Raw genomic sequence first — 24,978 nt, 5'->3', positions numbered from 1 at the left:
CCGGAAGGAAGGTTCTTTTGTGTGTGAAACTGTTTGATTTTTTTATGGGCGAATACTCGTTCGTTTGACCTGAAATTTGTCGCGTTTTGTCCCAAATTGAGTGGAGATTCTTACATGGAATTTCAGGATAAAACTATTTCGTAGAATTTTTCAGAAATTTTGTGCAAACCAAGGCTATCCTCTACCAAAACTTTTGAAATTTTGCCCTATTTTCTGCAATTTTTATTCTGGGTCCGTATTGCGATGAAAATGTTCACATAAGTACTTCGATATGTTGTTTGCACCAAGGTAAGGAGGCACGTCCATAAACAATCACAAAAAGGAGATACGGGGAAGAAAATCCAGAACGTTTTCTTTTCGGAAAACCAGTTTTGTTCACTTTCGGTCTGGGACTTACTACGCGTTAATCCTTGGGTGTTTTGCCCTGAAATTTTTACCAGACGTCCGTCACTGTGGCTATTGAGTTTCGGATGAAATTTGAGGCCAAGATTCGTCCCACAAGATTCCCAATAAATTTTTTATTGATCATTGCCAGGGCCGGAAGGAAGGTTCATTTGTGTGTGAAACTGTTTGATTTTTTTGGTGGGTAAATACTCGTCCATTTGACTTGAAATTTGTCGCGTTTTTTCTTAAATTTCAGTGGAGATTCGTAAGTCGAATTTTAGCAAAAAACTATTTCGGGAGAATTTTTCAGAAATTTTGTGCAAACCAAGGCTATCCTCTACCAAAACTTGTGAAATTTCGCCCTACTTTCTGCAATTTTTATTCTAGGTCCGTATTGCGATGAAAAAGTTCACACAAGTACTTCCATATGTTGTTTGCACCCAGGTAAGGAGGCACGTCCATAAAAATATCTCAAAAAGGAGATACGGGGATGAAAATCCAGGGCGTTTTGTTTTCGGAAAACCAATTTTGTTCACTCTCGGTCTGGGACTTACTACGCGTTACTCCTTGGGTGTTTCGGTCTGAAATATTTACCAGACGTCCGTCACTGTGTCTATTGAGTTTTGGCTGAGGTTTAAGGCCCAGATTCGTCCCAGAAGATTGGCAATAAATTTTTTATTGATCACAGCCAGGGTTGAAAGGAAGGTTCGTTTGTGTGTGAAACTGTTTGATTTTTTTCGTGGGCGAATACTCGTCCGTTTGACTTGAAATTTGTCGCGTTTTGTCTTAAAAATTTCAGCAAAAAAATATTTCGGATAATTTTTCAGAAATTTTGTGCAAACCAAGGCTATCCTCTACCAAAACTTGTGAAATTTCGCCCTACTTTTTGCAATTTTTATTCTGGGTCCGTATTACGATGAAAAATTTTTCACAAGTACTTCCATATGTTGTTTGCACCCAGGTAAGGAGGCATGTCCATTAAACAATCACAAAAAGGAGATACGGGCAAGAAAATCCAGGACGTTTTGTTTTCGGAAAACAAGTTTTGTTCACTCTCGGTTTGGGAATTACTACACGTTACTCCATTGGTGTTTTGGTCTGAAATTTTTACCAGACGTTTGTCACTGTGTCTACTGAGTTATGGTTGAGATTTGAGGCCCAGATTCGTCCGACAAGTATGGCAATAAATATTTTTTTATCACTGCTAGGGCCGGAAGGAAGGTTCTTTTGTGTGTGAAACTGTTTGATTTTTTTTCATGGGCGAATACTCGTCCGTTTGACCTGAAATTTGTCGTGTTTTCTCCCAAATTCAGTGGAGATTCTTACGTGGAATTTCAGGAAAAAACTATTTTGGGAGAATTTTTCGGAAATTTTGTGCAAACCAAGGCTATCGTCTACGAAAACTTGTGAAATTTCGCCCTACTTTTTGCAATTTTTATTCTGGGTCCGTATTGCGATGAAAAAGTTCACACAAGTACTTCCATATGTTGTTTGCACCCAGGTGAGGAGGCACGTCCATAAAACAATCACAAAAAAGAGATACGGGGAAGAAAATCCAGGACGTTTTGTTTTCGGAAAACAAGTTTTGTTCACTCTCGGTTTGGGACTTACTACACGTTACTCCATTGGTGTTTTGGTCTGAAATTTTTACCAGACGTCCGTCATTGTGTCTACTGAGTTTTGGCTGAGATTTGAGGCCCAAATTCGTCCCACAAAATTGGCAACAAATTTTTTATTGATCACTGCCAGGGCTGGAAGGAAGGTTCGTTTGTGTGTGAAACTTTTTGATTTTTTTCGTGGACGAATACTCGTCCGTTTGACCTGAAATTTGTCGCGTTTTGTCCCAAATTCAGTGGAGATTCTTATGTGGAATTTCAGGACAAATCTGTTTTGGAGAATTTTTCGGAAATTTTGTGCAAACCAAGGCTATCCTTTACCAAAACTTGTGAAATTTCGTCCTACTTTTTGCAATTTTTATTCTGGGTCCGTATTGCAATGAAAAAGTTCACACAAGTACTTCCATATGTTGTTTGCACCTCGGTAAGGAGGCACGTCCATAAAACAATCACAAAAAGGAGATACGGGGAAGAAAATCCAGGACGTTTTGTTTTCGGAAAACCAGTTTTGTTCACTCTCGGTCTGGGTCTTACTACGCGTTACTCCTTGGGTGTTTTGGTCTGAAATTTTTACCAGACGTCCATCACTGTGTCTATTGAGTTTTGGCTGAGATTTGAGGCCCAGATTCGTCCCACAAGATTGGAAATAAATTTTTTATTGATCACTGTCGGTGCTGGAACCAAGGTTCGTTTGTGTGTGAAACTTTTTGATTTTTTTCGTGGACGAATACTCGTCCGTTTGACCTGAAATTTGTCGCGTTTTCTTCGATATTCTGTGGAGATTCTTACGTGGAATTTCAGGAAAAAAACTATTTCGGGAGAGTTTTTCGGAAATTTTGTGCAAACCAAGGCTATCCTCTACCAAAACATGTGAAATTTCCCTCTCCTTTCTGCAATTTTTATTCTGGGTCCGTATTGCAATGAAAAAGTTCACACAAGTACTTCCATATGTTGTTTGCACCCAGGTAAGGAGGCACGTCCATAAAAATATCGCAAAAAGGAGATACGGGGATGAAAATCCAGGACGTTTTGTTTTCGGAAAACCAGTTTTGTTCACTCTCGGTCTGGGTCTTACTACGCGTTACTCCTTGGGTGTTTTGGTCTGAAATTTTTACCAGACGTCCATCACTGTGTCTATTGAGTTTTGGCTGAGGTTTGAGGCCCAGATTCGTCCCACAAGATTGGCAATAAATTTTTATTGATCACTGCCGGTGCTGGAACCAAGGTTCGTTTGTGTGTGAAACTTTTTGATTTTTTTCGTGGACAAATACTCGTCCGTTTGACCTGAAATTTGTCATGTATTCTCCCATATTCTGTAGAGATTTTCTACGTGGAATTTCAGGAAAAAAAACTATTTTGGAAGAATTTTTTGGAAATTTGGTTGTGATAAAAAAGTTATCACAAGTACTTCCATATGTTAAGGAGGCACATCCATAAAACAATCACATAAAGGAGATACGGAAATGAAAGGTATGATTTGTTTGAGGTGGGTATTTTGGTTTTGTACTATGAGCTTCATCTTCTTGACAGAGTCCTGACAAATGTGGAACTTTTTCAGTTGAATAAGGATAAAAATAATTTTATATACTTCCATACAGTTTTAAGTTTCATTTTGAATGTCTTGGTAGGAGACCGCTATGGTCCAAGAAATCCGACACAGAAACATGACAAACTTGAACCTGTTAGTTTAATATTTTCTCATAAACAAAGAAAAGAAGTCATGCTAGTTATTTGTAATAATATGTTTAATATAAAAGGGAAAAAAAGGAAAATGACCACAATCCTGTTTTCTCATAGTTCACATGTTTATGTGAGGATGACTGTAGAAAGATATTGAGCCTCATGCATAAGAACAGGCACACCTCACATGATGGAAGAGTTGCAATCAAAAGAATAGGCACACCTCATAGGATGGAAGACTTGCAATCAAAGGAAGAGTGTCATGTTACTAGTGATGAAGAGTTTGTTAATATAGTTAGAAGTAGTTAGTCATGGTAATTCATGTACTTGGCATCGGGCAAACTCTTCTGAAAAAAAGTGTTAATTTTTCTTTGCTAACGGTACCTAAATCTGAGTAAATATTTTTTTAAGAATGAAATTGCAATGGCCCAAAAGTTTGCCCAACTTAATCTTTCTGCACCTACTCATTAATGAGATCATAAAACATGTAAAAAAACATCCTCCAGCAATTTTTAAATCAATTTAACACTTTTTCTTCTGATCTGTGAAGACCTTTACTATTCCAAAACGATTTTGACAAAAAATAGGTGATGGCAGACCAGCCTCACCATGCTCTGCAGCAGTGATCCCTCCACTGTTGTGAAACCAGTCTCACACTAATAATCTAGTATAAAATAGTTAAATGTTTGAACCAGTCTCACATGTTCCTTGATTTAGATGCTTTAGGAATGCTAGAGTGCAAAATAATTTTAGAATTAAATCAATGTTCAAATTTGACACTGAGAAGTGAGTATATTCTTCTTCCAATAGTTCACTTGAACTTATTATGTGTACTATGTTGTTTCTTTTCATAGTCTCTGAAGTTTTATTTTGAATGCCTCAAAATTCTAGGAGAGAGTCTTTTTAAACAAATAAGTAACAAAAACATGGCAAGCTTGAAGCTGTGAAATGTTCTAAACAAAATAGTTCTTTTGTAACAATGTCAATGAAGCTTCTTGAGACCATATTGTTGTTCAATAACATTACAAAAAAGATGAAAAAGACTCAATTTTCTCAGATTTCACATGTGTATAATGAGGAAGAAACATAGAAATATGTGGACTGATAGATAGTGGCAATGCCACTAAGCATCAGCTAGATTCATATTAAGTTTTATTCTTTTTTTGGTAAAAGTTACGCAAATCTGTTCTAAGTAAGATTATCAGATTTTGAAAAAAAAAGTGTAGTTAGTCAAACTAGGCTCACCAGGCCATTAGGGACCTAAGGAGCTCACAGTGCAGTCCAGTGGGAGGATTCAACTTCCTTACATTGTCGTATAATTCACCTATTTTAAAGGTTCATCAAACACTGATTTTAGTGGAAGTCTCAAATTTTGTTGAAGAGAAATCACAAGTTTGATTGAAAGTCTCATTTAATTTGTGAATATATAAATAACACATAAAACAGATTTAAGAGAAGATGGTAATATCCATCAAAAGCAACATAAATAACACAAGACACTCATATCACAATAAAAGGAAAATTGAACTATTTTGAGTGAGATGCACCATTCTCTTGCAGTAGTGCAAAACAAGAGCGATGCTTGAGAGCCTCAGTAGCAAGCCACTGCAGTTGACCCTCTCTCAGAAAAAAATAAATTTAATATCGTATGAACCAATGGTTCATATATCAGATATTAAACTGATAAGAACAGATACTACACTTGATCTTAGCCAAAAGGCCGAGAAAGGTATGATTTCAACAGTGTAAGTGTTGAGTTCTTATTTTGTGAGCTCCAGATACTTGTCAGAGTTCTGACTAATGTGGGATCTAAAGATGGTTAAAACACTGAAACTGATACGTACAATGCTGTTCCTCTAATGTGATATGGGTGAAGGAGGATTGTCCCTTTACTATGATAAAAAAGGAGAGAAAGATTTGTGATAATATTTATTTATTTTCATTCATATCAATTATGTAAGTATACAAATATTTCATTCATTTTCAATTATTTTCACTCATTTGCAATGAGTAGATGCAGAAATTGCTGCTTGGCTTCCTTTGCAATGGCAGGTCCATTTGTTCGTTTCAGTTCTGCAACTGCCTCAGCACTCTCCTCTGTAATCCAAGGTAATACTCTGCAACTCATGGCTATCAATGATTTCCTGAGACATGCTCTGACATAACACACGACACACTTTTTGTTTAGAATTAACACATGACTTATAATCTAGGACGAAACAGTACTTAAATTGTTTATTTTGATATGTATTTTTAGAATAAAGTTCAAATTTATAATATTATTAACACAAATATACAATATTAATACTACTGATATTTTAGTTTCTATTATTAATTAAGCAAAAGAAAATCTCAGTTTTTGCTTTCATACAAATAGGCCCATTTGAAAATAAAAACGGAGAGGACATGGCAAATGCTCCTTGCACCCAACACTTTTGAACCTGCACCCAACATAATTTCAAAAATTCCGAAAATATCCTTTATTCTGGAATTGAAAATCTGAAATTGAAAATAATACATTCTGAAAAAATAAATCCATAAGAGATTTTTGTGTTTCGGATATAAAAATCTGAAGAAAAAAAATTAAAATCCCATTCCGGATAAAAAAAATCCAGAACTGAAAATAATACATTTCCTGGAAGAGATTATTTTATTCCGGAAAAGGGGGTCCAGAATGTAATTTTATATGTACCCCATTTTTTTAAGGGTATTTTCGGTTTTTCTCCTGTGATTGGGTGCAGTGATATGGTGCAGGAAGCAATTGCGAGAGGACATTTGTAGGTTTGAGCTCAACTTGAAACAATCAAACATTCTTATTTCACTTGAACAAAATTTCTTAAAAGCATCCTTGTGATCATGTCATGATCTATCACAATGTGAACACAAAAGCTGTTTCGATTCAATTTGCCCCTTTTTCATATATCTCATTTGCACAAAGAGTCCCATTACGACAACTCTTTCTTCCTTTGTTTTGGTGATCATTTTCATCCTTTCTTCTTGTACCAAGGTTGTGTGCACCCTGTTGAGTGAAGGCATGGGCGAGAATATTGGATCACACTATCCCATAAGCCACATCATCCAACCTCATCAGGAATTGATGGACTCTTTCTTCTTCCCTTCTCTAAGCGTGATCCAATGTGCACTTGCATTCTCCACACGTGTATTTTGGAATTTGTTCGTAGTTTGCTAACTCATTCCAAAGGGTCTTCATCTTTTCATAGTAAATAACTATTGTTGTCCCTTGTTGCTTGCACTCCGCTAGTTCAACTTTTAGTTGTTGAATTCGTGACCCATTCTCCACATAAAAATGCTTCTTGATGTCCTCCCGAAAAAAAAAACATGATAAAATCTTTAAGGAAAGAATGGGTCTTCAAAACAAAAATTGGATTCTGAAGTACATTTCGTGAAGGAAAAATCACTCTACGAAGTTTGTCTTTCAGAGAATTACTTTTAATTAAATGTACTAAATTAAATTAACTCTTAAAATATTTATTTTTCTTCTAAAATTGAATAAAGATATATGTAAAAAATATTTTTTAATTTTTTTTACTAAATTAAATTAACTTTTAAAATATGTATTTTTCTCCTAAAATTAAATAAAGATATATGTAAAAAATATTTTTTAGAACTGATAAAGTCAAAAGTATTAATTAAAGTCAAAACTTTAAAATAAAGTATAATTAAAAATGTTATTAGTTAATATTAAAGAAAGTAGTAGACCTATTGTGAAGTGAAGAGAACAAAGTAATGGACTTATTAGGGTTAATATAAATAACAATGCAATTAATTTATTGGTGAGAGAATTAATGAATATTTAGAACTAAAACTGACTTAAATTGAGAGATTGTTAACACACACTGAGTAGTGGAGAATGAAGGTCAAGTAGCTGGAGGTCACATGAGCATTAGCTGGGTCCACTCTCCCCTATACATGTTTTAGGAAATTGAAGATCAGACAAAGATGAAATACTAAAAACTATACAAACACCTAAATAAAAATAAAAGTAATAGTCCAAGCAGACTAGGCTGAGCAGGCCATCATCACAGTAATGCTCCCACTTGGGAAACAAGCTGGAGTAAACCAGCTCAGCAATCTGACAACTTGTCAGTGAAATTATAAACACACTTTTGTATCATTTTCTTTGGGATGTGGGATGTAATTATCATAAAGTGTGTAATATAGCCACTCAGTTTTAAAATACTTCAGAATACTTTGGGAGCGACAAAACAGAGAAGAGTTGATATACTTTGTTTTGGTTGTTGCTTTTAGATATAGACACTGTTATGTTAGATTGTCAATCTTATGTAGTCACTCTTTTGCTAAAGCATCTAGTATTTGTATAGATGATCTCCGTTAGACCGTCTAGTCTATTTTTTGTTTAGAATATCTAAACATCAAGTCGTTTATTCTTACTAGATCGTTAAGTTGATAAACATTCTAGACCTTGTTTTATACCAGACCGTCTAACTTTTTTTGCAGATTGTTTAGACCATCTTGATGGTTAGTTAGTCTTGCTATGTTAGTTTGTTTTCTTTTGGTTTTTGCTTATGTTTTCGCTGTATGTATACACCCTTCCCTGCCTTTGCCTTAACGAGAATAATACATGTGCTCTGTTTTTTTTTTTTTCTTCACATTTTCCCTTCCTTCTCTCTCTTTTTTCTCTTTAAGTTTTCTTGCTGTCATGGAGAATTTCATGAACCTGCCAAAGTGAACCCACCAAATTCCATATAAAAAAGCACTACAATCATAAACACCCTGCCCTTCTGATGAGCTAGTAAACAATCACAGTGACCATAGTGGAAGAGTAGTTCTGCAGCAAAGTGAACTGCATATTCTCAGTTTGTAATATGTTGAGTCCAACCCTATATAAGCGATGGTATATGAGCATAGAATTCTCACCTGCCAACATTTTGCTCTGGACTGTACCCTATATCACAGGGTTTAGAGTAAGCAACTACGTGTTCTGTACCAATGCAAAAACCTCTCCGAAATACTTTTTAATTTTATGATTCCAAATTTCCTAAACAATACCATCCACATTTTCCTCCAAATAAAACTGTTCCTAACCTTATCACACCTATAATTTCAAAAGTGTAGAGCCCTTGAGGATCTTCCTATCCACAACTCACTGCCAAATGTTATCCACTATCTTACAACTAAAAAGAAAGGTGATTGACATTTTCTTCTTCACGTGGAGAACAAAAGTACACGTATGTAAACATTCTAAACTTCTTTGAGTGGGATGCACCAGACTCTTGCAATAGTGCAAGACAAGAGTTATGCATAAGAGTCCCAATAGCAAGCTATTGTAATGGACTCTTTCCCTCAAAATATTAATTTAATATCGTGTGAATCAATGATCCACATATCAGATATTAAACTGATAAGAACAGATACTACACTTGATCTTAGCCAAAAGGCCGAGAAAGGTATGATTTGTATCATGTAAGTATTCTATTCTTATACTGTGATCTCCATCTTCTTGACAGACTCCTGACAAATGTGGAACTTTGTCAGTTGAATAAGATGCATCAACAATGTCAGAGGATAAAAATACTTTTTTTAATTTCCATATATATTTAAGTTTGATTTTGAATGCCTCAAATTTTGTAGGAGACAGTTTTCGTTAACAAATCAGCGACAGAAACATGACAAACTTGAAGCTGTTTTCTCTATATTTTCTCACAAACAAAGAAAAGTCATGCTAGTTATTTGTAACAATGTCGTTGAGTATAAAAGGGAAAGAAATGAAAATGACCACAATCCTGTTTTCTCAGAGTTCACATGTTTATAATAAGGATGAACTGCCTCATGCATAAGAACAGGCACACCTCCTAGGATGGAAGACTTGGAATCAAACAAAGAGCCTCAGGTGACTAGTGATAAAGAGTTTGTTAATATAGCTAGAGTATACATTCAACTGCCACAGTTTCGTTGATTTCTTATGCTGTGTTTAAAATCTAGAGAAGAATGGATTCTGTGAAAAGTGTATAGTTAGTCAGGGTTATTCATGTACTTGTTGGCATCAGGCTAAGTCTTTTGAAAGAAGTGTTATTTTAACAGTACCGAAATCTGAGTAATTAAATTTTTTAGAATGAAACTGGAATGACTCAAAAGGTTTACAAACCTTATTTTCTTGCAGCTACTCATTAATGAGATGATAAAATATATAAAAGAAATTCTCAATGTTGTTCCACACTTTAATGCTCCCACTATGGAGTAACTCACCTCAGCAATCTGGACATGACAGTGAAGTTATAAAAAACATTTTTGTTTCATTTACTCTATTATCTGATATAAAGATTAAATGTTTGAAACTATTAAAAGCTTGTATTATCTGATACTTTATATTTAATTATTTTTAACACTCAATCAAAAAATTTAGGGTGTTAACTTTTATTCTAAAAAACAGATGAAATATGATAAAAAAAATGCAGGGTGTTGAACTTTTACTCTAAGAATGTGATATGTAACTAAAAAATGGAACAACATAAAGTTATGCTTCTAGGGTAGTGGTTTTAGTTTTTAAAGTAGGAATTACTCTAGGCTATCAAATTTACAGAAACTATCCGAAGTTGTTGTGTCCAAATTTGATTCTTTGATCAACGCTTGGGTTATTGAGGCTTCTGTTTTCAATGGACCTTTTGCTGTCTACAAGAATTTCATACTGTCCATGAATCAATATGGAGAGCCAAGGTCATATGATCCAATATATTGATGGTTGTAGTCATTCTCATCATCAAACCTTAGTAGCCATTGAGGCCAAACAAAAATCTTTAGCAAGTCTATTACATATCCTAATCAAGTTCTTGCTCCTTAACTTCAGTAAATTAATATAAAAGGCATAACAACACCGATGTGCTACATGACTGGAGATATCAACTCCGTTTTATCCTTCATGGAACACCGAGACAATGGAGTGATAAGCGGCGTGACTGGATAAGGAATGAAAAGGACAAAGAGTTTGGAAAAAATAAAAGTATTCTCAAGGTATTATTTTGCTGATATGCCTCCAAGTATGCAGAGGCACTTTGAAATAATAGAAAGTTATGCTTCTAGGGTAGTGGTTTTAGTTTTTAAAGTAGGAATTACTCTAGGCTATCAAATTTACAGAAACTATCCGAAGTTGTTGTGTCCAAATTTGATTCTTTGATCAACGCTTGGGTTATTGAGGCTTCTGTTTTCAATGGACCTTTTGCTGTCTACAAGAATTTCATACTGTCCATGAATCAATATGGAGAGCCAAGGTCATATGATCCAATATATTGATGGTTGTAGTCATTCTCATCATCAAACCTTAGTAGCCATTGAGGCCAAACAAAAATCTTTAGCAAGTCTATTACATATCCTAATCAAGTTCTTGCTCCTTAACTTCAGTAAATTAATATAAAAGGCATAACAACACCGATGTGCTACATGACTGGAGATATCAACTCCGTTTTATCCTTCATGGAACACCGAGACAATGGAGTGATAAGCGGCGTGACTGGATAAGGAATGAAAAGGACAAAGAGTTTGGAAAAAATAAAAGTATTCTCAAGGTATTATTTTGCTGATATGCCTCCAAGTATGCAGAGGCACTTTGAAATAATAGAAAGTTATGCTTCTAGGGTAGTGGTTTTAGTTTTTAAAGTAGGAATTACTCTAGGCTATCAAATTTACAGAAACTATCCGAAGTTGTTGTGTCCAAATTTGATTCTTTGATCAACGCTTGGGTTATTGAGGCTTCTGTTTTCAATGGACCTTTTGCTGTCTACAAGAATTTCATACTGTCCATGAATCAATATGGAGAGCCAAGGTCATATGATCCAATATATTGATGGTTGTAGTCATTCTCATCATCAAACCTTAGTAGCCATTGAGGCCAAACAAAAATCTTTAGCAAGTCTATTACATATCCTAATCAAGTTCTTGCTCCTTAACTTCAGTAAATTAATATAAAAGGCATAACAACACCGATGTGCTACATGACTGGAGATATCAACTCCGTTTTATCCTTCATGGAACACCGAGACAATGGAGTGATAAGCGGCGTGACTGGATAAGGAATGAAAAGGACAAAGAGTTTGGAAAAAATAAAAGTATTCTCAAGGTATTATTTTGCTGATATGCCTCCAAGTATGCAGAGGCACTTTGAAATAATAGAAAGTTTAGATGTAAGTTAGTACTTCATACTTTATAGGTCCAAACTTTTTAAACATTGACAGAAGAAGTAAAGCTAAAAAAAAAAGTGATGGTCCAAGCAGAATAGACTCACTAGGCCATACTGAACCATGGATGCAGCAGCATGTGATCCTTCCACTGTTGGGAATGGGAGGTGATCGCTGCTCTGTGAAACCAGCCTCACGCTGTGCCCTCCACTCTAAGAGACAAGAGGCCTTAGTCTTCACCAAGGTCACAAACTCAGTTCTCAACTTGGAATGGGCAGGCCAGCAATTTGCAAACACAGCCCAACCCAGCAAGCCTCATTGTTGTTCCATCACATTGATGCTCCCACTTGGGTCACAAGCTGGAGTAACCCAGCTCAGCGATCTGACACCTTGTCAGTAAATTTATAAACACACTTTTGTTTCATTTTCTTTCTGATGTGGGATATATTTAGCATAAAGTTTGCAGTGTAACCACTCAATTTGAAAATGTCTTTTTTACATATGTATGAAATATAGAATAGTTGGATGTATTTTGAGGATGACAAGATCTTAATCTGTATCCTAAGATCTGGTACATAGTGATTAAATGTTTGAAACTGTTAAAATATTGCATATGTCAGCATTCTCTGTAACTTTCTGGTATTCTCAAAATGTCTTCTTTACTACCATTTCATTTCATAATAAGATGAATTCTTCTGACTCAACTAAAGAATTACGGATAGAAACTTTTATAATGTTTTCCATGTCAGACATTTTGACGCCCTTATATACAATACACACTGAACATATTCAATATTTATGCATCATGCCAAACATTCTGCATTGATATATATGTCATACACATTGAACTTTCAATATTTATGCACAATGTCAAACAATAGTTAAACAGTTGAACATTCCATAGAATTGGTGCATTTCTTTAAAAACCTAAGATTCTTATTCTTTGAGCAAATTAGTTCCTTAAAGGACTTTTACTTAGTATCATTCAGAAGTTACAGAAACTATTTGAAATTGTTTTGTATAAATTTTGTAACCTGAAATCTTGTGGGAAGTGATCACATCCCTACATTGTTTTAGTCTGGAAAGATAGAGGAAAACAATAAAAGTGAACAATTAGAAAAAAAAACGTATAAACAAGGATGTAATAGAGAATTGTGTTGAAAAAAAAAACAGCATAGCAAAATATAAATAATACACATCATGAACTTAACCAAAAAAACAAAAGTATAAATTATACACACATCACATGACCCTTGTTAAATAACTAACTAACTACAATGCAGAAATATAATCTATACAGAAGTAATGCAGAAATATAAGCTATACAGAAGTATAAGCTATACAGAAGTAATGCAGAAATATAAGCTTATACAGAAGTAATGCAGAAATATAAGCTTATACAGAAGTAATGCAGAAATATAAGCTTATACAGAAATTAAGCTATACAGAAATAAAGCAGATATTAAGCTATACAGAAATAATGCAGAAATTAGGCTATACAGAAGCAATGAAGAAATTATGCCATACAGAAATATAAGCATAAGTTATAGAATTTTTAACTGATCTTGTTGGATACACTAGCTTTTATAAGCAATATAAGAACCATACAAAATTAATAAGAAATTAAACTGATTTAGTGGGATGCACCGGTCTTTGCAGTAGTGCAAAGCAAAGACAATGATTGAAGACCTCAGTAGCAAGCTACTGCAATTGGCCCCCTCCCATAAAAATTAATTTAATATCGTGTGAATCAATGATTCACATATCAGATATTAAACTGATAAGAACAGATACTACACTTGATCTTAGCCAAAAGGCCGAGAAAGGTATGAGTATGACTATCTAAGTGTTCTGCTTTTATATTCTGCCTTCCAGTTATTGTCAGAGTTCTAAGGAATGTGGGGCTTATGTTCAACAATGCTTGAGGAAAATAATTGGATATGTATCATTTTATAATGCACCAATTCTTTGAACTGTTATATGTAATTTCTTTCTAGAAAGTGTATATACAGTAATTTAATTTTGTTCTACAAAGATGCTAGTTGCAGTAATATATTTGCAGTATGAAAATACTTGTTTGTAAAAATAATTTTTTTTTTTAAATATTGTTGTAGTATTTAGTATTTTTTTGCATTTTAATTCTATTTTAAGTCTGTTGTTTATTATATTTAATATTTGTTGTTTGCTATATTTTAAATCTTCTGTTGGTGAACTTTAGCAATCACTGTTTATCTTAATTTAAAATGCTGTTTGCTGTATTTAACCTTGTTCACTGTTGGAATCTATATAACAAAAAAAAAAAAAAATCTGTTCTGGAAAAAAAATGAAAGAGGAGGTTGGAAAAAAAATAAACGGATTCAGAAAGATGTTCTGGAATCAAAGATTCTTGGTGGAGACAGAATTCTCAGCTACCAACATTTTTGCTCTGGACTGTACCCTATATCACAAGGTTTAGGGTAAGCAACTATGTTTCTGTACCAATGCAAAAACCTCTCCTAAATACCCTAATCAATTACCATCCACATTTTCCTATAAATAAAACTGTTCCTAACCTTATCACATTATACATACTTATAATTTCAAAAGTGTAGAACCCTCAAGGATTTTCCTATCCAAAAATCACTCAACTGCCAAATGTTATCAACTACCTTACAACTAAAAAAAGGTGATTGACATGTAAAACAAAAGAACCCATTCGTAAACATTCTAAAAACTTGTTTAGAGTGGGATGCACCATACTCTTGCAATAGTGCAAAACAAGAGCGATGCCTAAGAGTCCCAATAGCAAGCTACTGTAATGGACACTCTCCCTCAAAATATTAATTTAATATCGTGTGAACCAATGATCCACATATCAGATATTAAACTGATAAGAACAGATACTACACTTGATCTTAGCCAAAAGGCCGAGAAAGGTATGCTTTTAACATTGAAAGTGCAGAGTTTTTATTTTCTGAGCTCCAGATACTTGTCAGAGTTCTGACTAATGTGGGACATGGGAGATGATCATATGCAGGATTTCTTTTCAGTTTATATTTAAGATTTGATATCTCTGTAATGCTATTGGGTTACATCTATGTTTGGGTGGTGATTAAAGATTTGTTCTCTGTGCACAACTGATAAATATATCTTGGTGCAGTTTTCTTTTGCATATACTGATAGACACAAACTATACTTTGAAACTAAGGCTTTGAAATCAACATGTAATAAAATTTCATTTTCAACCCTCTTTTCTATATTTTTTTCTCACTCCATTGACATCAAGCATAGAGTAGTTAAGGCCAGAGTTCAGTAAAATGGTTGTGCAAAGTAAATCAATGGTGAGCAGAAACAAAATTTAGCAGTTTATTGGTGGATGAGAGGAGAATTAATGAGATTATAAATGAGAAGAACCAATAAATTTAGCAGTAATAAGTTTAATATTTTTATTGGTGGATGAGAGGAGAGGCAGAGCATTCAACATGCTTATACTAATCATAATCACGTTTTAAATTATATAATTTTAAAATATATTTATCTTTTTAAATAATTAAGTATTAAGTATAAGATGTCATACACATTTTTAATCAGAAAATTAAATGTGGTGCAGAAACCATAGTTATATTTAATTTATCAGTACGAGAATCACCTAATCATTCAGACTCCTTGCAACAACATGTGTACAATGAACAGATTTTGAAAAAAAAAAGTGATAGTCCAGCAGACTGGGCTGACCAGGCCATTAAGGACTGAGGTTGCTGCAGCCTGCGATCCCTCCCACTGTTGGGAGTGGGAGGTGGTCGCTGCTCTGTGAAACCAGCCTCACGCTGTGCCCTCCATTCTAAGAGCCAAGAGACCTTAGCCTTCACTAAAGTCACAAGACCCAACTCTCAACTTGGAGTGGACAGGCCAACATATTGCAAACAAGCCCAAACCCAGCAAGCCTCAGTGTTGTTCCATCACAGCAATGCTCCCACTTGGGTCACAAGCTGGAGTAACTCAGCTCAGCAATCTGACCTCTTGTCAGTGAAGTTAGTTGTTGTAATTGTTGTTGGCATCAGGCTAAGTCTTCTGAAAAAAGTGCTATTTTTTTTTTCTCTAATGGTACCTAAATCTGAGTAATTAAATTTTCTCTCTGCATCTACTCATTAATGAGATGATAAAACATATAAAAAAATGCATCTTCCAACAAAGTTATAGACCCAGCAAGCTTCAATGTTGTTACATCACATTAATGCTCCCACTTGGTCACAAGCTCAACTCAACAATCTGACATTTTGTCAGTGAAAATACTATACTCAGTTTTGAAAGAATTGTCCTTTTTTTATGAAATATAGAATAATTGTATAAATAAAAGACAAAATATCCTAATTTTTAGCCTACTATCATTCACTTCAAATTTGTCTAGTATTCACCAAATGTCTTTTTCTATTGTCATTTCATAATATGATGAATTTTTCTGTTACTACAGAATTTGAAACTGAACTTTCATGTTGACTTTTTAGTTATGTAGGAGGTGGTCAACATCCTTCCATAGTTTCAGTTTGTGCCAAATACCTATTTTAAAATCTTCTCAATAATAAAAAACTGATGATTGTAAATCAAAGATCATTTGTATTCTAATATATAATTACAAATTAAAAAAAATTGAACTGTTTTGAGTGAGAAGCTCAAAAGCCTCTGTAGCAAGTTACTGTTGTTGTTGATCCTCTCATTCAAAATATTAATTTAATATCATATGATTCATATATCATATCATATATTAAATTTATAAGAACAGATGCTATATACTTGATCTTAATCAAAAGTCTGATAACCCACCTCAAACACATCCCACACTTTTAAGAAATGACCTGTTTGAATATCTTATTAGGTAGGATGATGTCTTTTCAATGCACTCGAAGTTGGTGAGACTGATGCAGTTGAAGTATAAAACTCAATTATTTTATGCAATTATGGAAGAGTAAAACAACATATAACCATTTATCATCACAAAGACAATAGCATCAGCAGGTGTATATTTCCTCTCCCTCCAACCCCAAATGCAATGTTAGGGTTTGATGAATGATTGGTAGAAAAAGTGTGATAAAAGTAAATTATAAATAAATAATTAATTATATAATAATATAAATATATTTAAAATTTTCTTTACAAATCTAAAAGATTTTCTCAACTATAGTGCAGAGTCCAGTCTTCGTGTTGTTCCATCACATTTAATGTTCCCGTGAGAACCACAAGCAAGATTCATTTAGCATAGCAATCTACATCTTGTCAGTGAAATTATAAACAATTTTGTTTTCATTTTCTTTTTTTCTTTTTGATGTGGGATATAATTACCATAAAGTTTGCACCGCTCAATTTTAAAAGATTTCTGTCCTTTTATTCGATGGTACGAAATATAGCATAATTGGATGAATTGTACAAGACAAAAATCCTAATTTGTCCTTTAAGATATGGTACAAAGTGATTAATAGGGTGTTGTTTTAGGTATGCCCAATGATAAGGGAGGAAACATTAACTTTTTGTTGTGTTTGATTTAGTGGGTTTGAGAGTGGAGAGATGGTAAAAATATTTGTGTATGAATTTTATTATAATATATAATATAAAATTAATTATTATATAAATTTACTTCATAATTTTAAAAATATTTAATTATACTATTAATTATAACATATAATAAGAAATAATAAAAATAATAAAATACAATTATAATATCATAAATTCTTTATAGTTATATAAAATAAGAAATGTATATAATAATAAATATTATTCTCATAAATTTTAATACATTTAATAAATTTATTTTAATTTAACACAAAATATTTTTTATTCTTAATTTTTTATTAAAAAATACAAATAATTATGAACATTATATATTAGAAAAATTTACTTAACTCAAATCTAAAAATAATATATCATAATTTATTATTTAAATAATTTTTAACAACAAAGATAAATTTGTAAACTTACATTATTTAAAATAATTTTTAAATTCTTAACTATTACATCACTCACAAATTTTAATAAATCATCATCACAAATCAACTTTATTTTCCTTTAATCCAAACAACTTCATATTTTCTCTAATCCTCATAAATTCACTTTCTCTTCTTTTCTCAAATCCTCTCCACAAATCCAAACACAGCATAAATGTTTGAAACTGTTAAAATATTGTATATGCCAATTTTCTAGTATTCACAAAATGTCTTTTCTATTCTCATTAAAATGTCTTTTCTATTCTCATTTTATTTCATAATAAGATGAATTCTTCTGATACAACTAAAGAATTACTGACAGAAAAAATAATCTCAATGATATTGAAATTGAAACTGAATATTCCTGATGTTTCCATGATGCATTACACACTTAACTTTCAATATTTATGCTTCATGCCAAACATTCTGCACTGGTGCATTTCTTCTAAAACTATATTGAGATAGGAAATCAATTAAAGTGAACAATTATAAAAAATAACCAGAAAGTAAAAAGGATGTAATAGGGAAATTAAGATGAGTGCTGTGTTGAAACAAAACAAAAAAAAACACACCAAACATGAATCTAAATTCTTTCATTTTTGCTTAACTATGCATCACAAACTACCAATTAGGTGGAAAAGTAACCCCTTGGAATTTTATGTATTCATAAAGAACATATCTTGTTACATGTGATATGAAAGAATGTAATAATTGTCTGATTAAATGTGAAATAATTGCAAAGATTGAAACATAGAAAATTGTAAGGTCGTTTTAGAACAAAACAAAAGTTAGTTATTAACTGATGTATTGATTTGCTTAATGTCTAAGAACACCTTAAATCAGAAAATACATCGAAATTAAAAGAGTATTGTATTGTAATAACAAATATGTAGTCATAAATAATATTGTATTATAATAACAAATAAGTAGTATATAATTGTAGGGTATACTAGTCACAAAAGTATATTATACTACTACATTGAAACAATTGAAGAAAAAAAAATGGGGTGTAAGGCTTAATTGGCCTTTCGCTAGCTTTCTCCTTACTATTTTAAGGCAAGTTACAGATTGAATTGGTTCCCTTAATTTAACTTCAATATGACAGTTCATGCATCTAGTTAGCAACATTCCATGGAGATGCTATATCAGTGTAACTGATCTGATTGTGTTTTCTTCTTCTGAGCAAGGAATGGTTTGAACATCATTATTATTCCAACTGCTTCAATTATGTTCAGAACAAAGAACACCATATTGGTTCCTGCATTCAAACACATGTAAATCAGTAAGTAACTTCCTAGCAAAAGAACCAATGCTCTTAACAACTACATTGACATCATGGTCTCTAGCTAGACAGTACTTAATTATACCACCACATGCATACTGCTACTCAAGCATATCTTGTTCTGCGTTTTGATAATAGAAAAACATGCAATATCTCATGTGCACACAGATAAAAAGCTTCTGTTATTATAGTCAAATAAATTGGGTGAGTATCATACCAGGGAGGAATGAAGCATCCATCCTCTTCTGTGACCAAGTTAATCTGCATTCATCATCATCATATAAGAGAATAGGAGAGAATTCTTAAAGTATATGATACTTGTGGTAAGAAAGTATGTGGTTAAGAACTACTAATGAAAACTTTTCAACTGCTAATGGATCAAAGTGGAGTGGAGTAATTTCTGTTAAATATGATTCTATGCCAACAAGGGTCAAGGGATACATTGACAGGTAATGTGCTACCTATATCTTTCAATCTAGTTCACTATGAAAAAACCATATCATAAACAGATGAATTAGATTACTCTTCTGTGTTATTATAGACAGATCAAATGAAAAACCTGTGTATTAACATGCAAGTATATTTGACATTTTTTGAACTGACATGTAAGTGCAATAAAAGCTGAACATGTCACAGGAACACTCACACTGCACCACCTGTGGCAGGGCCAATTGCTTTGAATAGAGACATGCAAGTCATAGAAATGCCATTAGCTGCCCCTCTTTGGTGTTGTTCCTGTTTTCCAAATGAATATGTCATATATGTTACAGTTCCATCAACAAATAGTCTCAACCAATAAAAATTGCAATAATTCAAAAAGTTTACCACTGCTCGGTTTTGTAGGAGGAACAAACCAGTTATAATGGTGGTCTAAATCCAACAAAAAGAGTACAATCAGTCAAATTTGTAACATACAGAACTTTTCTGAGTCAATTTGAACACTCAAAATCACTGATAAACAATTAAATAAACAAAGAGGTGCACTTACAGACAGAATATTCTTTAGAATTGAAGCAATAACTATGACTATGGTTAGTGCTACGCCAGACAACAATGCTATGAGGGGGTAGCTTTGCAAAAGAGGTATTGATAACATCTGCATATGGAAAAACTTCAGATAACAAAAAAATTGAAATGTTAAAAACGAAATAATAGCTACAATTTGATGAAAACTAACCCCTGTAATGCGGGCAATTCCAACAGCTCCACAAGCTCTTTCAATAGATGGATAGACCGAAAGTTGGTAAATTATAAGTGTAGCACCTGAACATTTGATAAAACATTTGAGAAGTGAGTAAGTAATTATACAAACTATCAATTGTACAATAGGACAATAAAGATCAACACCAAATCCAAAAATCTTTCTACCACTCTCAAACCCAAAATGCAAACAATTTTGTAAAAGTATAGAACTAAAGGAACAAGTACAAGAAAATCATTAAATATAAACTAATTTAGAAACAAAAAATAATTAAACATTATATTGACTAAGTTAGATACTATTTTATAAATAAAATAGTCATTTATATTTAAAGTAGTTTATATTATTAATAAGGAATTTATAAAGTTAAAATCTAAAGTAGTTAACTAAAACTTTGTAACTAATGTTAGATACCAATTTAGAGACTACTTCATAAATTTGTATTAATAATAAGAACAACTTTAGATTATAATAATCTTTTAGTTTATAAAGTAATATCTAACTTAGTCAATATAATGACTAATTATTTGTTTATCACTAAATTAGCCTATCTTTCATGCTTCCTCTTTTATAAAGAAAAAGATACAAGAACTTTGCAGTAAAAGCAGTAAAAGATATAGCATCTTGGTGTTGTAACTAGAAAATTTTGGCAAGTAATAGAGCTTCGAATAGATTTACTATTATCATATGACTTCAGATTGACCAACTGAATAAATAGTTGAATTACTAACCTTTTGAGATCAAAGTAATTTTCACCATACATTTAGCACAGAAAGAGTTGATATTTGTTATGTCTATAACATATGTGAATTTACAAAGCCACATTCGGAACATGACCGCAGTTCAAAGAAGTCATTCTCAAAACGAAGTTATGGAAATGAACAAGACATGACTAAACATTATTTGAACAAAGTTTGGCAATCCAAATCAGTAAAATTCATTCAACAAGACACACAAAATAAGAACAACCCCAGAAGGAAATTACACGCCTCATGTAAATGCATAAAATTTGTGTGCAATCTTTGCTGATGAAAAGTTAGGAAGGTGAAGAGTAATAAGCATCATCAATTGTTAGTTCCAGAGATGCACCTGTTATTGAAAGAACATTGCCAACATTATTTGTTGAGAAGTTCAAACCCCCCAGCTTTCGAGGACTCACAGCCCATAATGAGAAAACCTAAAGAAAGCAAGATGAATCGATGTTGTTCACTTAAAACACAAAAAGAATAAAAATCAGGAAAATCTAAACAACATATATCAAATGAAATGCATAGAGTGATACCTCTTGATAAGCAATATCATGAAGTGAGAAAACACAATAAATTATGACAGATGACATTAAGGGCCAATTCAGGAGGAGGTTTTCATTCTTTTGGATTGTCATGTCAGTGCCAGCTCCACTGTTTCCATTTTCTAAAGCTTCAGCATCGTCTATGGACTCATCGCTAGAACTGTGGTTGTGAAGTGTTTCCTGTAAAAAGTCATCATAAAATTGTTACAAGACTAAAAAGCCACAGAACATAAAGAAGATAGAAACATATGTAATCAATGAAGAACCTTAGAAACATACCGGAATCCAGAAGCAGCAAATAATCACTATAAATGCTAATACTGATATTACAAGGTTGGGCAAGAAGTATGGAAACCTGCACAATGATTTATATGTTTTGGTAAATGAAAATCAGAGCATCATTAAAAGGATAAAAAGACAAAGAAGAGAGGAAAATTGAATCCAAACTCCACTTACTTATCCCAAAAGGAACCCTTTGGAAATATATGTGGGTACTTCTCTACTGGCTACAATGAAAATATTCCCAAAGTATTAGATAAACAAGTGATAAATGTGCACACTTACACAGAAACTTGAGTACTTATCAGTGTAAAATGTAAAAAAAAACATACATGAGGCCATTTTTTCTAGATGACACATTCCCTCATGCTAAGGCTCCTAAAATCACTCTGATAGCAATATTAAAAAGTGAAGAGTATAGAAAGTACCTGAGCCAAATAGCCTCCCAATGCTGGGCCAATGATTAAACCTGTGCCCCAAGCTGCACTGACCTAAAAGCAAATCACACTTTGAATTATTATTGTGGAAATGTAGTTCCAAGAACTAATAGTATAAAAGAGATGATGATGCTAACAGTTGAGAGTCCTAGAGAATGGTGTTCTTCTCGGAAAATTTCAGTGGCATAGGCCTGTTAAGAAAAGGAGTTAGGAAAACAGACATGTATAAAGAAAGTTTGAACCAGATTGAACATGGAATATATGAAACTGCTAACTATTTGGTGTTAAAATGTGATACCTTCACTGGTCCAAGCATACCGTTTAAACTTCCCAGAAGAAATCTCGTAACAACAGCCATCCAAAAACTTGTGCTAAGGCCAAATAGTGTGTTGAAAATGACACTGAAATAAAGTAAGCATTGAGAATTATAGGAAGCTGTACACAAATATAAAGAAAGCACCAATTCATTGACAGATATACTTACACTACAACAACCCCTATAACAATTACAGGCTTTCTACCATAGCGATCAGCAACAACTCCCCATAATACAGATGTCAAACATCTTCCAAGCATGAATGAAGAACCTGCAACATTTTTTATCATACAGAGCCTCCCTAATAAGTAACTTACAAGGATTGTTGAAGACTCAAAAAAACTGAAAATAACAGAAGTGATCTTACCGATATAACCAGCATAATAACTAATATCAGCTTCTGTTTTCGCAATATTAAAATCCCTTACCTGAAAATAAATGTTTCATTTTTGAGTAATCGTGATGTGTATTATGCGAATCCATGACATGAAGTTAAACATTAATCACAGATTTGGTTTTGTAAGTATTTCATAAAAAATGACAAAGCAGAACGGAGAACAGTAACCACTTAAAAATTGACTTTGGCATGCAATTTATCAGTGTAGTACTCCAATATTGTGAAACCATTTTTTTATATTATGCCTAAAAATGATGATTATTAAGTGAGTTGATACTTAGATTCAGTTTTGAAATGCCAGGGAGATGTTGTGAGGATTTACCAGAGGTTCCCTTTAAATCTTCAATTTAAAGTTATGAACACAAAGTAAATAAAAGCTGAAAATGATGCTTAAGCACTCAAATAAATGTATTCATAGAACCTCGAATAATGTCACAATTGAGTTCAATTGATAGCTAAACTCACCATGAAATAAAGGAACGGAAAGAGAGATGATATAGGCAGTGCTGCAGAGAACAAAATAAAGTCACATCAGAGTACACTAAGCAGTTTCAAATGAGTGAGAGAAACAGAATAATGCCAACTGGTAAAACAAAGAAACAAATGATGATTTTCTTTTCAAAATATTATGGTATCAGAAGGCACTGCTCTTTTTAGCCAAGCTACACAATATCACACATTCAAGATAAAGATGAAATAATCACGTCAACTTAATCAGACATCATTAAAGGGGGTCCTTTTCTCAATTTTCTCCAAGAAAAATACTTGTATTGCAGTTTTAGCTTAAGATTAACTGTTAAGGTAACGTGTCAACTTTATATATTCAGTTTCAGTTTTGAATAAGCACCAAAGTTTGAACTTTTAGCAACCCCTATAGGCAAATCTGTTGCAAAAGAAGATAAGAGCAGTGAAAAAAGTTAGATCATTCTCATGAGAAAGGCCCTTTCACAGTTAACAGGAAGTTAAGGAATCTAAACATTGAGTTAGAAGTTAGAACAGTAGCATTAGCAAAACATTGCACTCACAAACACCTCAAAAGTCGCACCAACAACACAAAACAGGGACAACCAACTTTTCCAGAAGTTAAAATGCTCAAAATATAGTGAAATGTTTACCATTAGACACCACCAATATCCAAATGATAACAAGATTTTTAACGGGTACACCTTGTCCCTCACTCAACTCTTTGGCTTCATCCACTTTGCAACCGGGGCAGTTCTCGTAGTACTTCTTCCTCCTCAACAATGGCTGCTTAACGTTTTCCTCTCCCATGTCTGTGATTGAACAGCACCCTGCAACTTGTTTCACTCAGGTCCCTCTTTCCTTTTACATGCATCAACCATTCAAACCCAGAAAAGATTATCAGAAAAGATGGCCACTTTGTTTTGAAGCACGTAATGGAGAATCACAGGTTGAGGAAACAAACGTAAACACGGACACAACCAAAGGAGAACCTATAGTACCCGTGCTCGCTATAATGCTAAGGTAGGAACAAGACAACACAAACTCTGTTTTCTCTCACGTGTTATATGATGGCACATGACAATTACTCTACAGAGCCGTAGACGAACAAAACTAGTGGCATCATTGCACACGTCACGGTGAAAAAAATGTGCAAAGAAGGCAATGATGAAGGTGGAAAAGTTCTGTAAGAAAGAGTTGTTATTGGGTATGAAGGTTTTGAATCTATGTATCTAACCTCATGTTTAGCATTAAAACAAAGAAAATAAGTAATAACAAAACAAAGGGGTCTTACATCAAAAGAGAAAAGATAGGAACAAGAACAGAACGATGTCGGAAGTGAAGACAACATAATTGTCAAACAGGATTAATTCCATCGTTTGAAGTGAATCGAATCTATGGCTCTAATTTGACTAGGTAAGGTTCGAATTAAAATTTGTAGAACATGTTTAATTTTTGGTTTTAAACACGTTTTTAGTTCAACTTGTTTGATCTTTGATCTTTCTCAAAAGATGGTAAATGTTTGACCA

At 33.2% G+C, this 24,978-nt stretch overlaps 1 protein-coding gene and 6 non-coding genes across 8 annotated transcripts; all 7 read right to left on the bottom strand.

Moving 5' to 3' along the window:
- Positions 1 to 5,216: 5,216 nt before the first annotated feature.
- Positions 5,217 to 5,413, bottom strand: LOC137811876 (U2 spliceosomal RNA). Its single transcript, XR_011081188.2, has one exon. It is a non-coding gene; the product is annotated as a U2 spliceosomal RNA (small nuclear RNA).
- Positions 5,414 to 8,917: 3,504 nt separating this feature from the next.
- Positions 8,918 to 9,113, bottom strand: LOC137811699 (U2 spliceosomal RNA). The gene has a single exon (XR_011081122.1). It is a non-coding gene; the product is annotated as a U2 spliceosomal RNA (small nuclear RNA).
- Positions 9,114 to 11,906: 2,793 nt separating this feature from the next.
- On the bottom strand, positions 11,907 to 12,209 carry LOC150023351 (signal recognition particle RNA). The gene has a single exon (XR_016518006.1).
- Positions 12,210 to 13,466: 1,257 nt separating this feature from the next.
- LOC137811908 (U2 spliceosomal RNA) lies at positions 13,467 to 13,660 on the bottom strand. The gene has a single exon (XR_011081194.1). It is a non-coding gene; the product is annotated as a U2 spliceosomal RNA (small nuclear RNA).
- Positions 13,661 to 14,553: 893 nt separating this feature from the next.
- LOC137811929 (U2 spliceosomal RNA) lies at positions 14,554 to 14,749 on the bottom strand. The gene has a single exon (XR_011081198.1). It is a non-coding gene; the product is annotated as a U2 spliceosomal RNA (small nuclear RNA).
- A 765-nt stretch (positions 14,750 to 15,514) lies between these two features.
- Positions 15,515 to 15,818, bottom strand: LOC150023350 (signal recognition particle RNA). The gene has a single exon (XR_016518017.1).
- Positions 15,819 to 18,634: 2,816 nt separating this feature from the next.
- On the bottom strand, positions 18,635 to 24,715 carry LOC137828108 (protein ZINC INDUCED FACILITATOR-LIKE 1). Of its 2 annotated transcripts, XM_068634556.2 has the most exons (18): positions 24,451 to 24,582; positions 24,103 to 24,310; positions 23,453 to 23,493; positions 22,958 to 23,018; positions 22,759 to 22,861; positions 22,573 to 22,675; positions 22,412 to 22,465; positions 22,266 to 22,328; positions 22,015 to 22,064; positions 21,838 to 21,913; positions 21,550 to 21,738; positions 21,357 to 21,444; positions 20,244 to 20,329; positions 20,055 to 20,162; positions 19,892 to 19,936; positions 19,713 to 19,801; positions 19,284 to 19,327; positions 18,635 to 19,042 (listed from the first exon to the last, which is right to left on the bottom strand). In XM_068634556.2, exons 2-18 carry the CDS (start codon positions 24,257 to 24,259, stop codon positions 18,930 to 18,932), a joined length of 1,470 nt encoding a protein of 489 aa, XP_068490657.1. In that variant the 5' UTR covers positions 24,260 to 24,310; positions 24,451 to 24,582; the 3' UTR covers positions 18,635 to 18,929. The 2 variants fall into 2 exon arrangements, with proteins under 2 accessions (XP_068490657.1, XP_068490648.1); XM_068634547.2 differs by having other exon boundaries at positions 24,103 to 24,715.
- Between the last annotated feature and the right edge of the window lie 263 nt (positions 24,716 to 24,978).

Source organism: Phaseolus vulgaris, chromosome 11, assembly GCF_051622355.1.
Source record: "Phaseolus vulgaris cultivar YP4 chromosome 11, ASM5162235v1, whole genome shotgun sequence".
Classification (NCBI taxonomy): Eukaryota; Viridiplantae; Streptophyta; class Magnoliopsida; order Fabales; family Fabaceae; genus Phaseolus; species Phaseolus vulgaris.
This window is presented reverse-complemented; position numbering and strand designations above follow the sequence as displayed.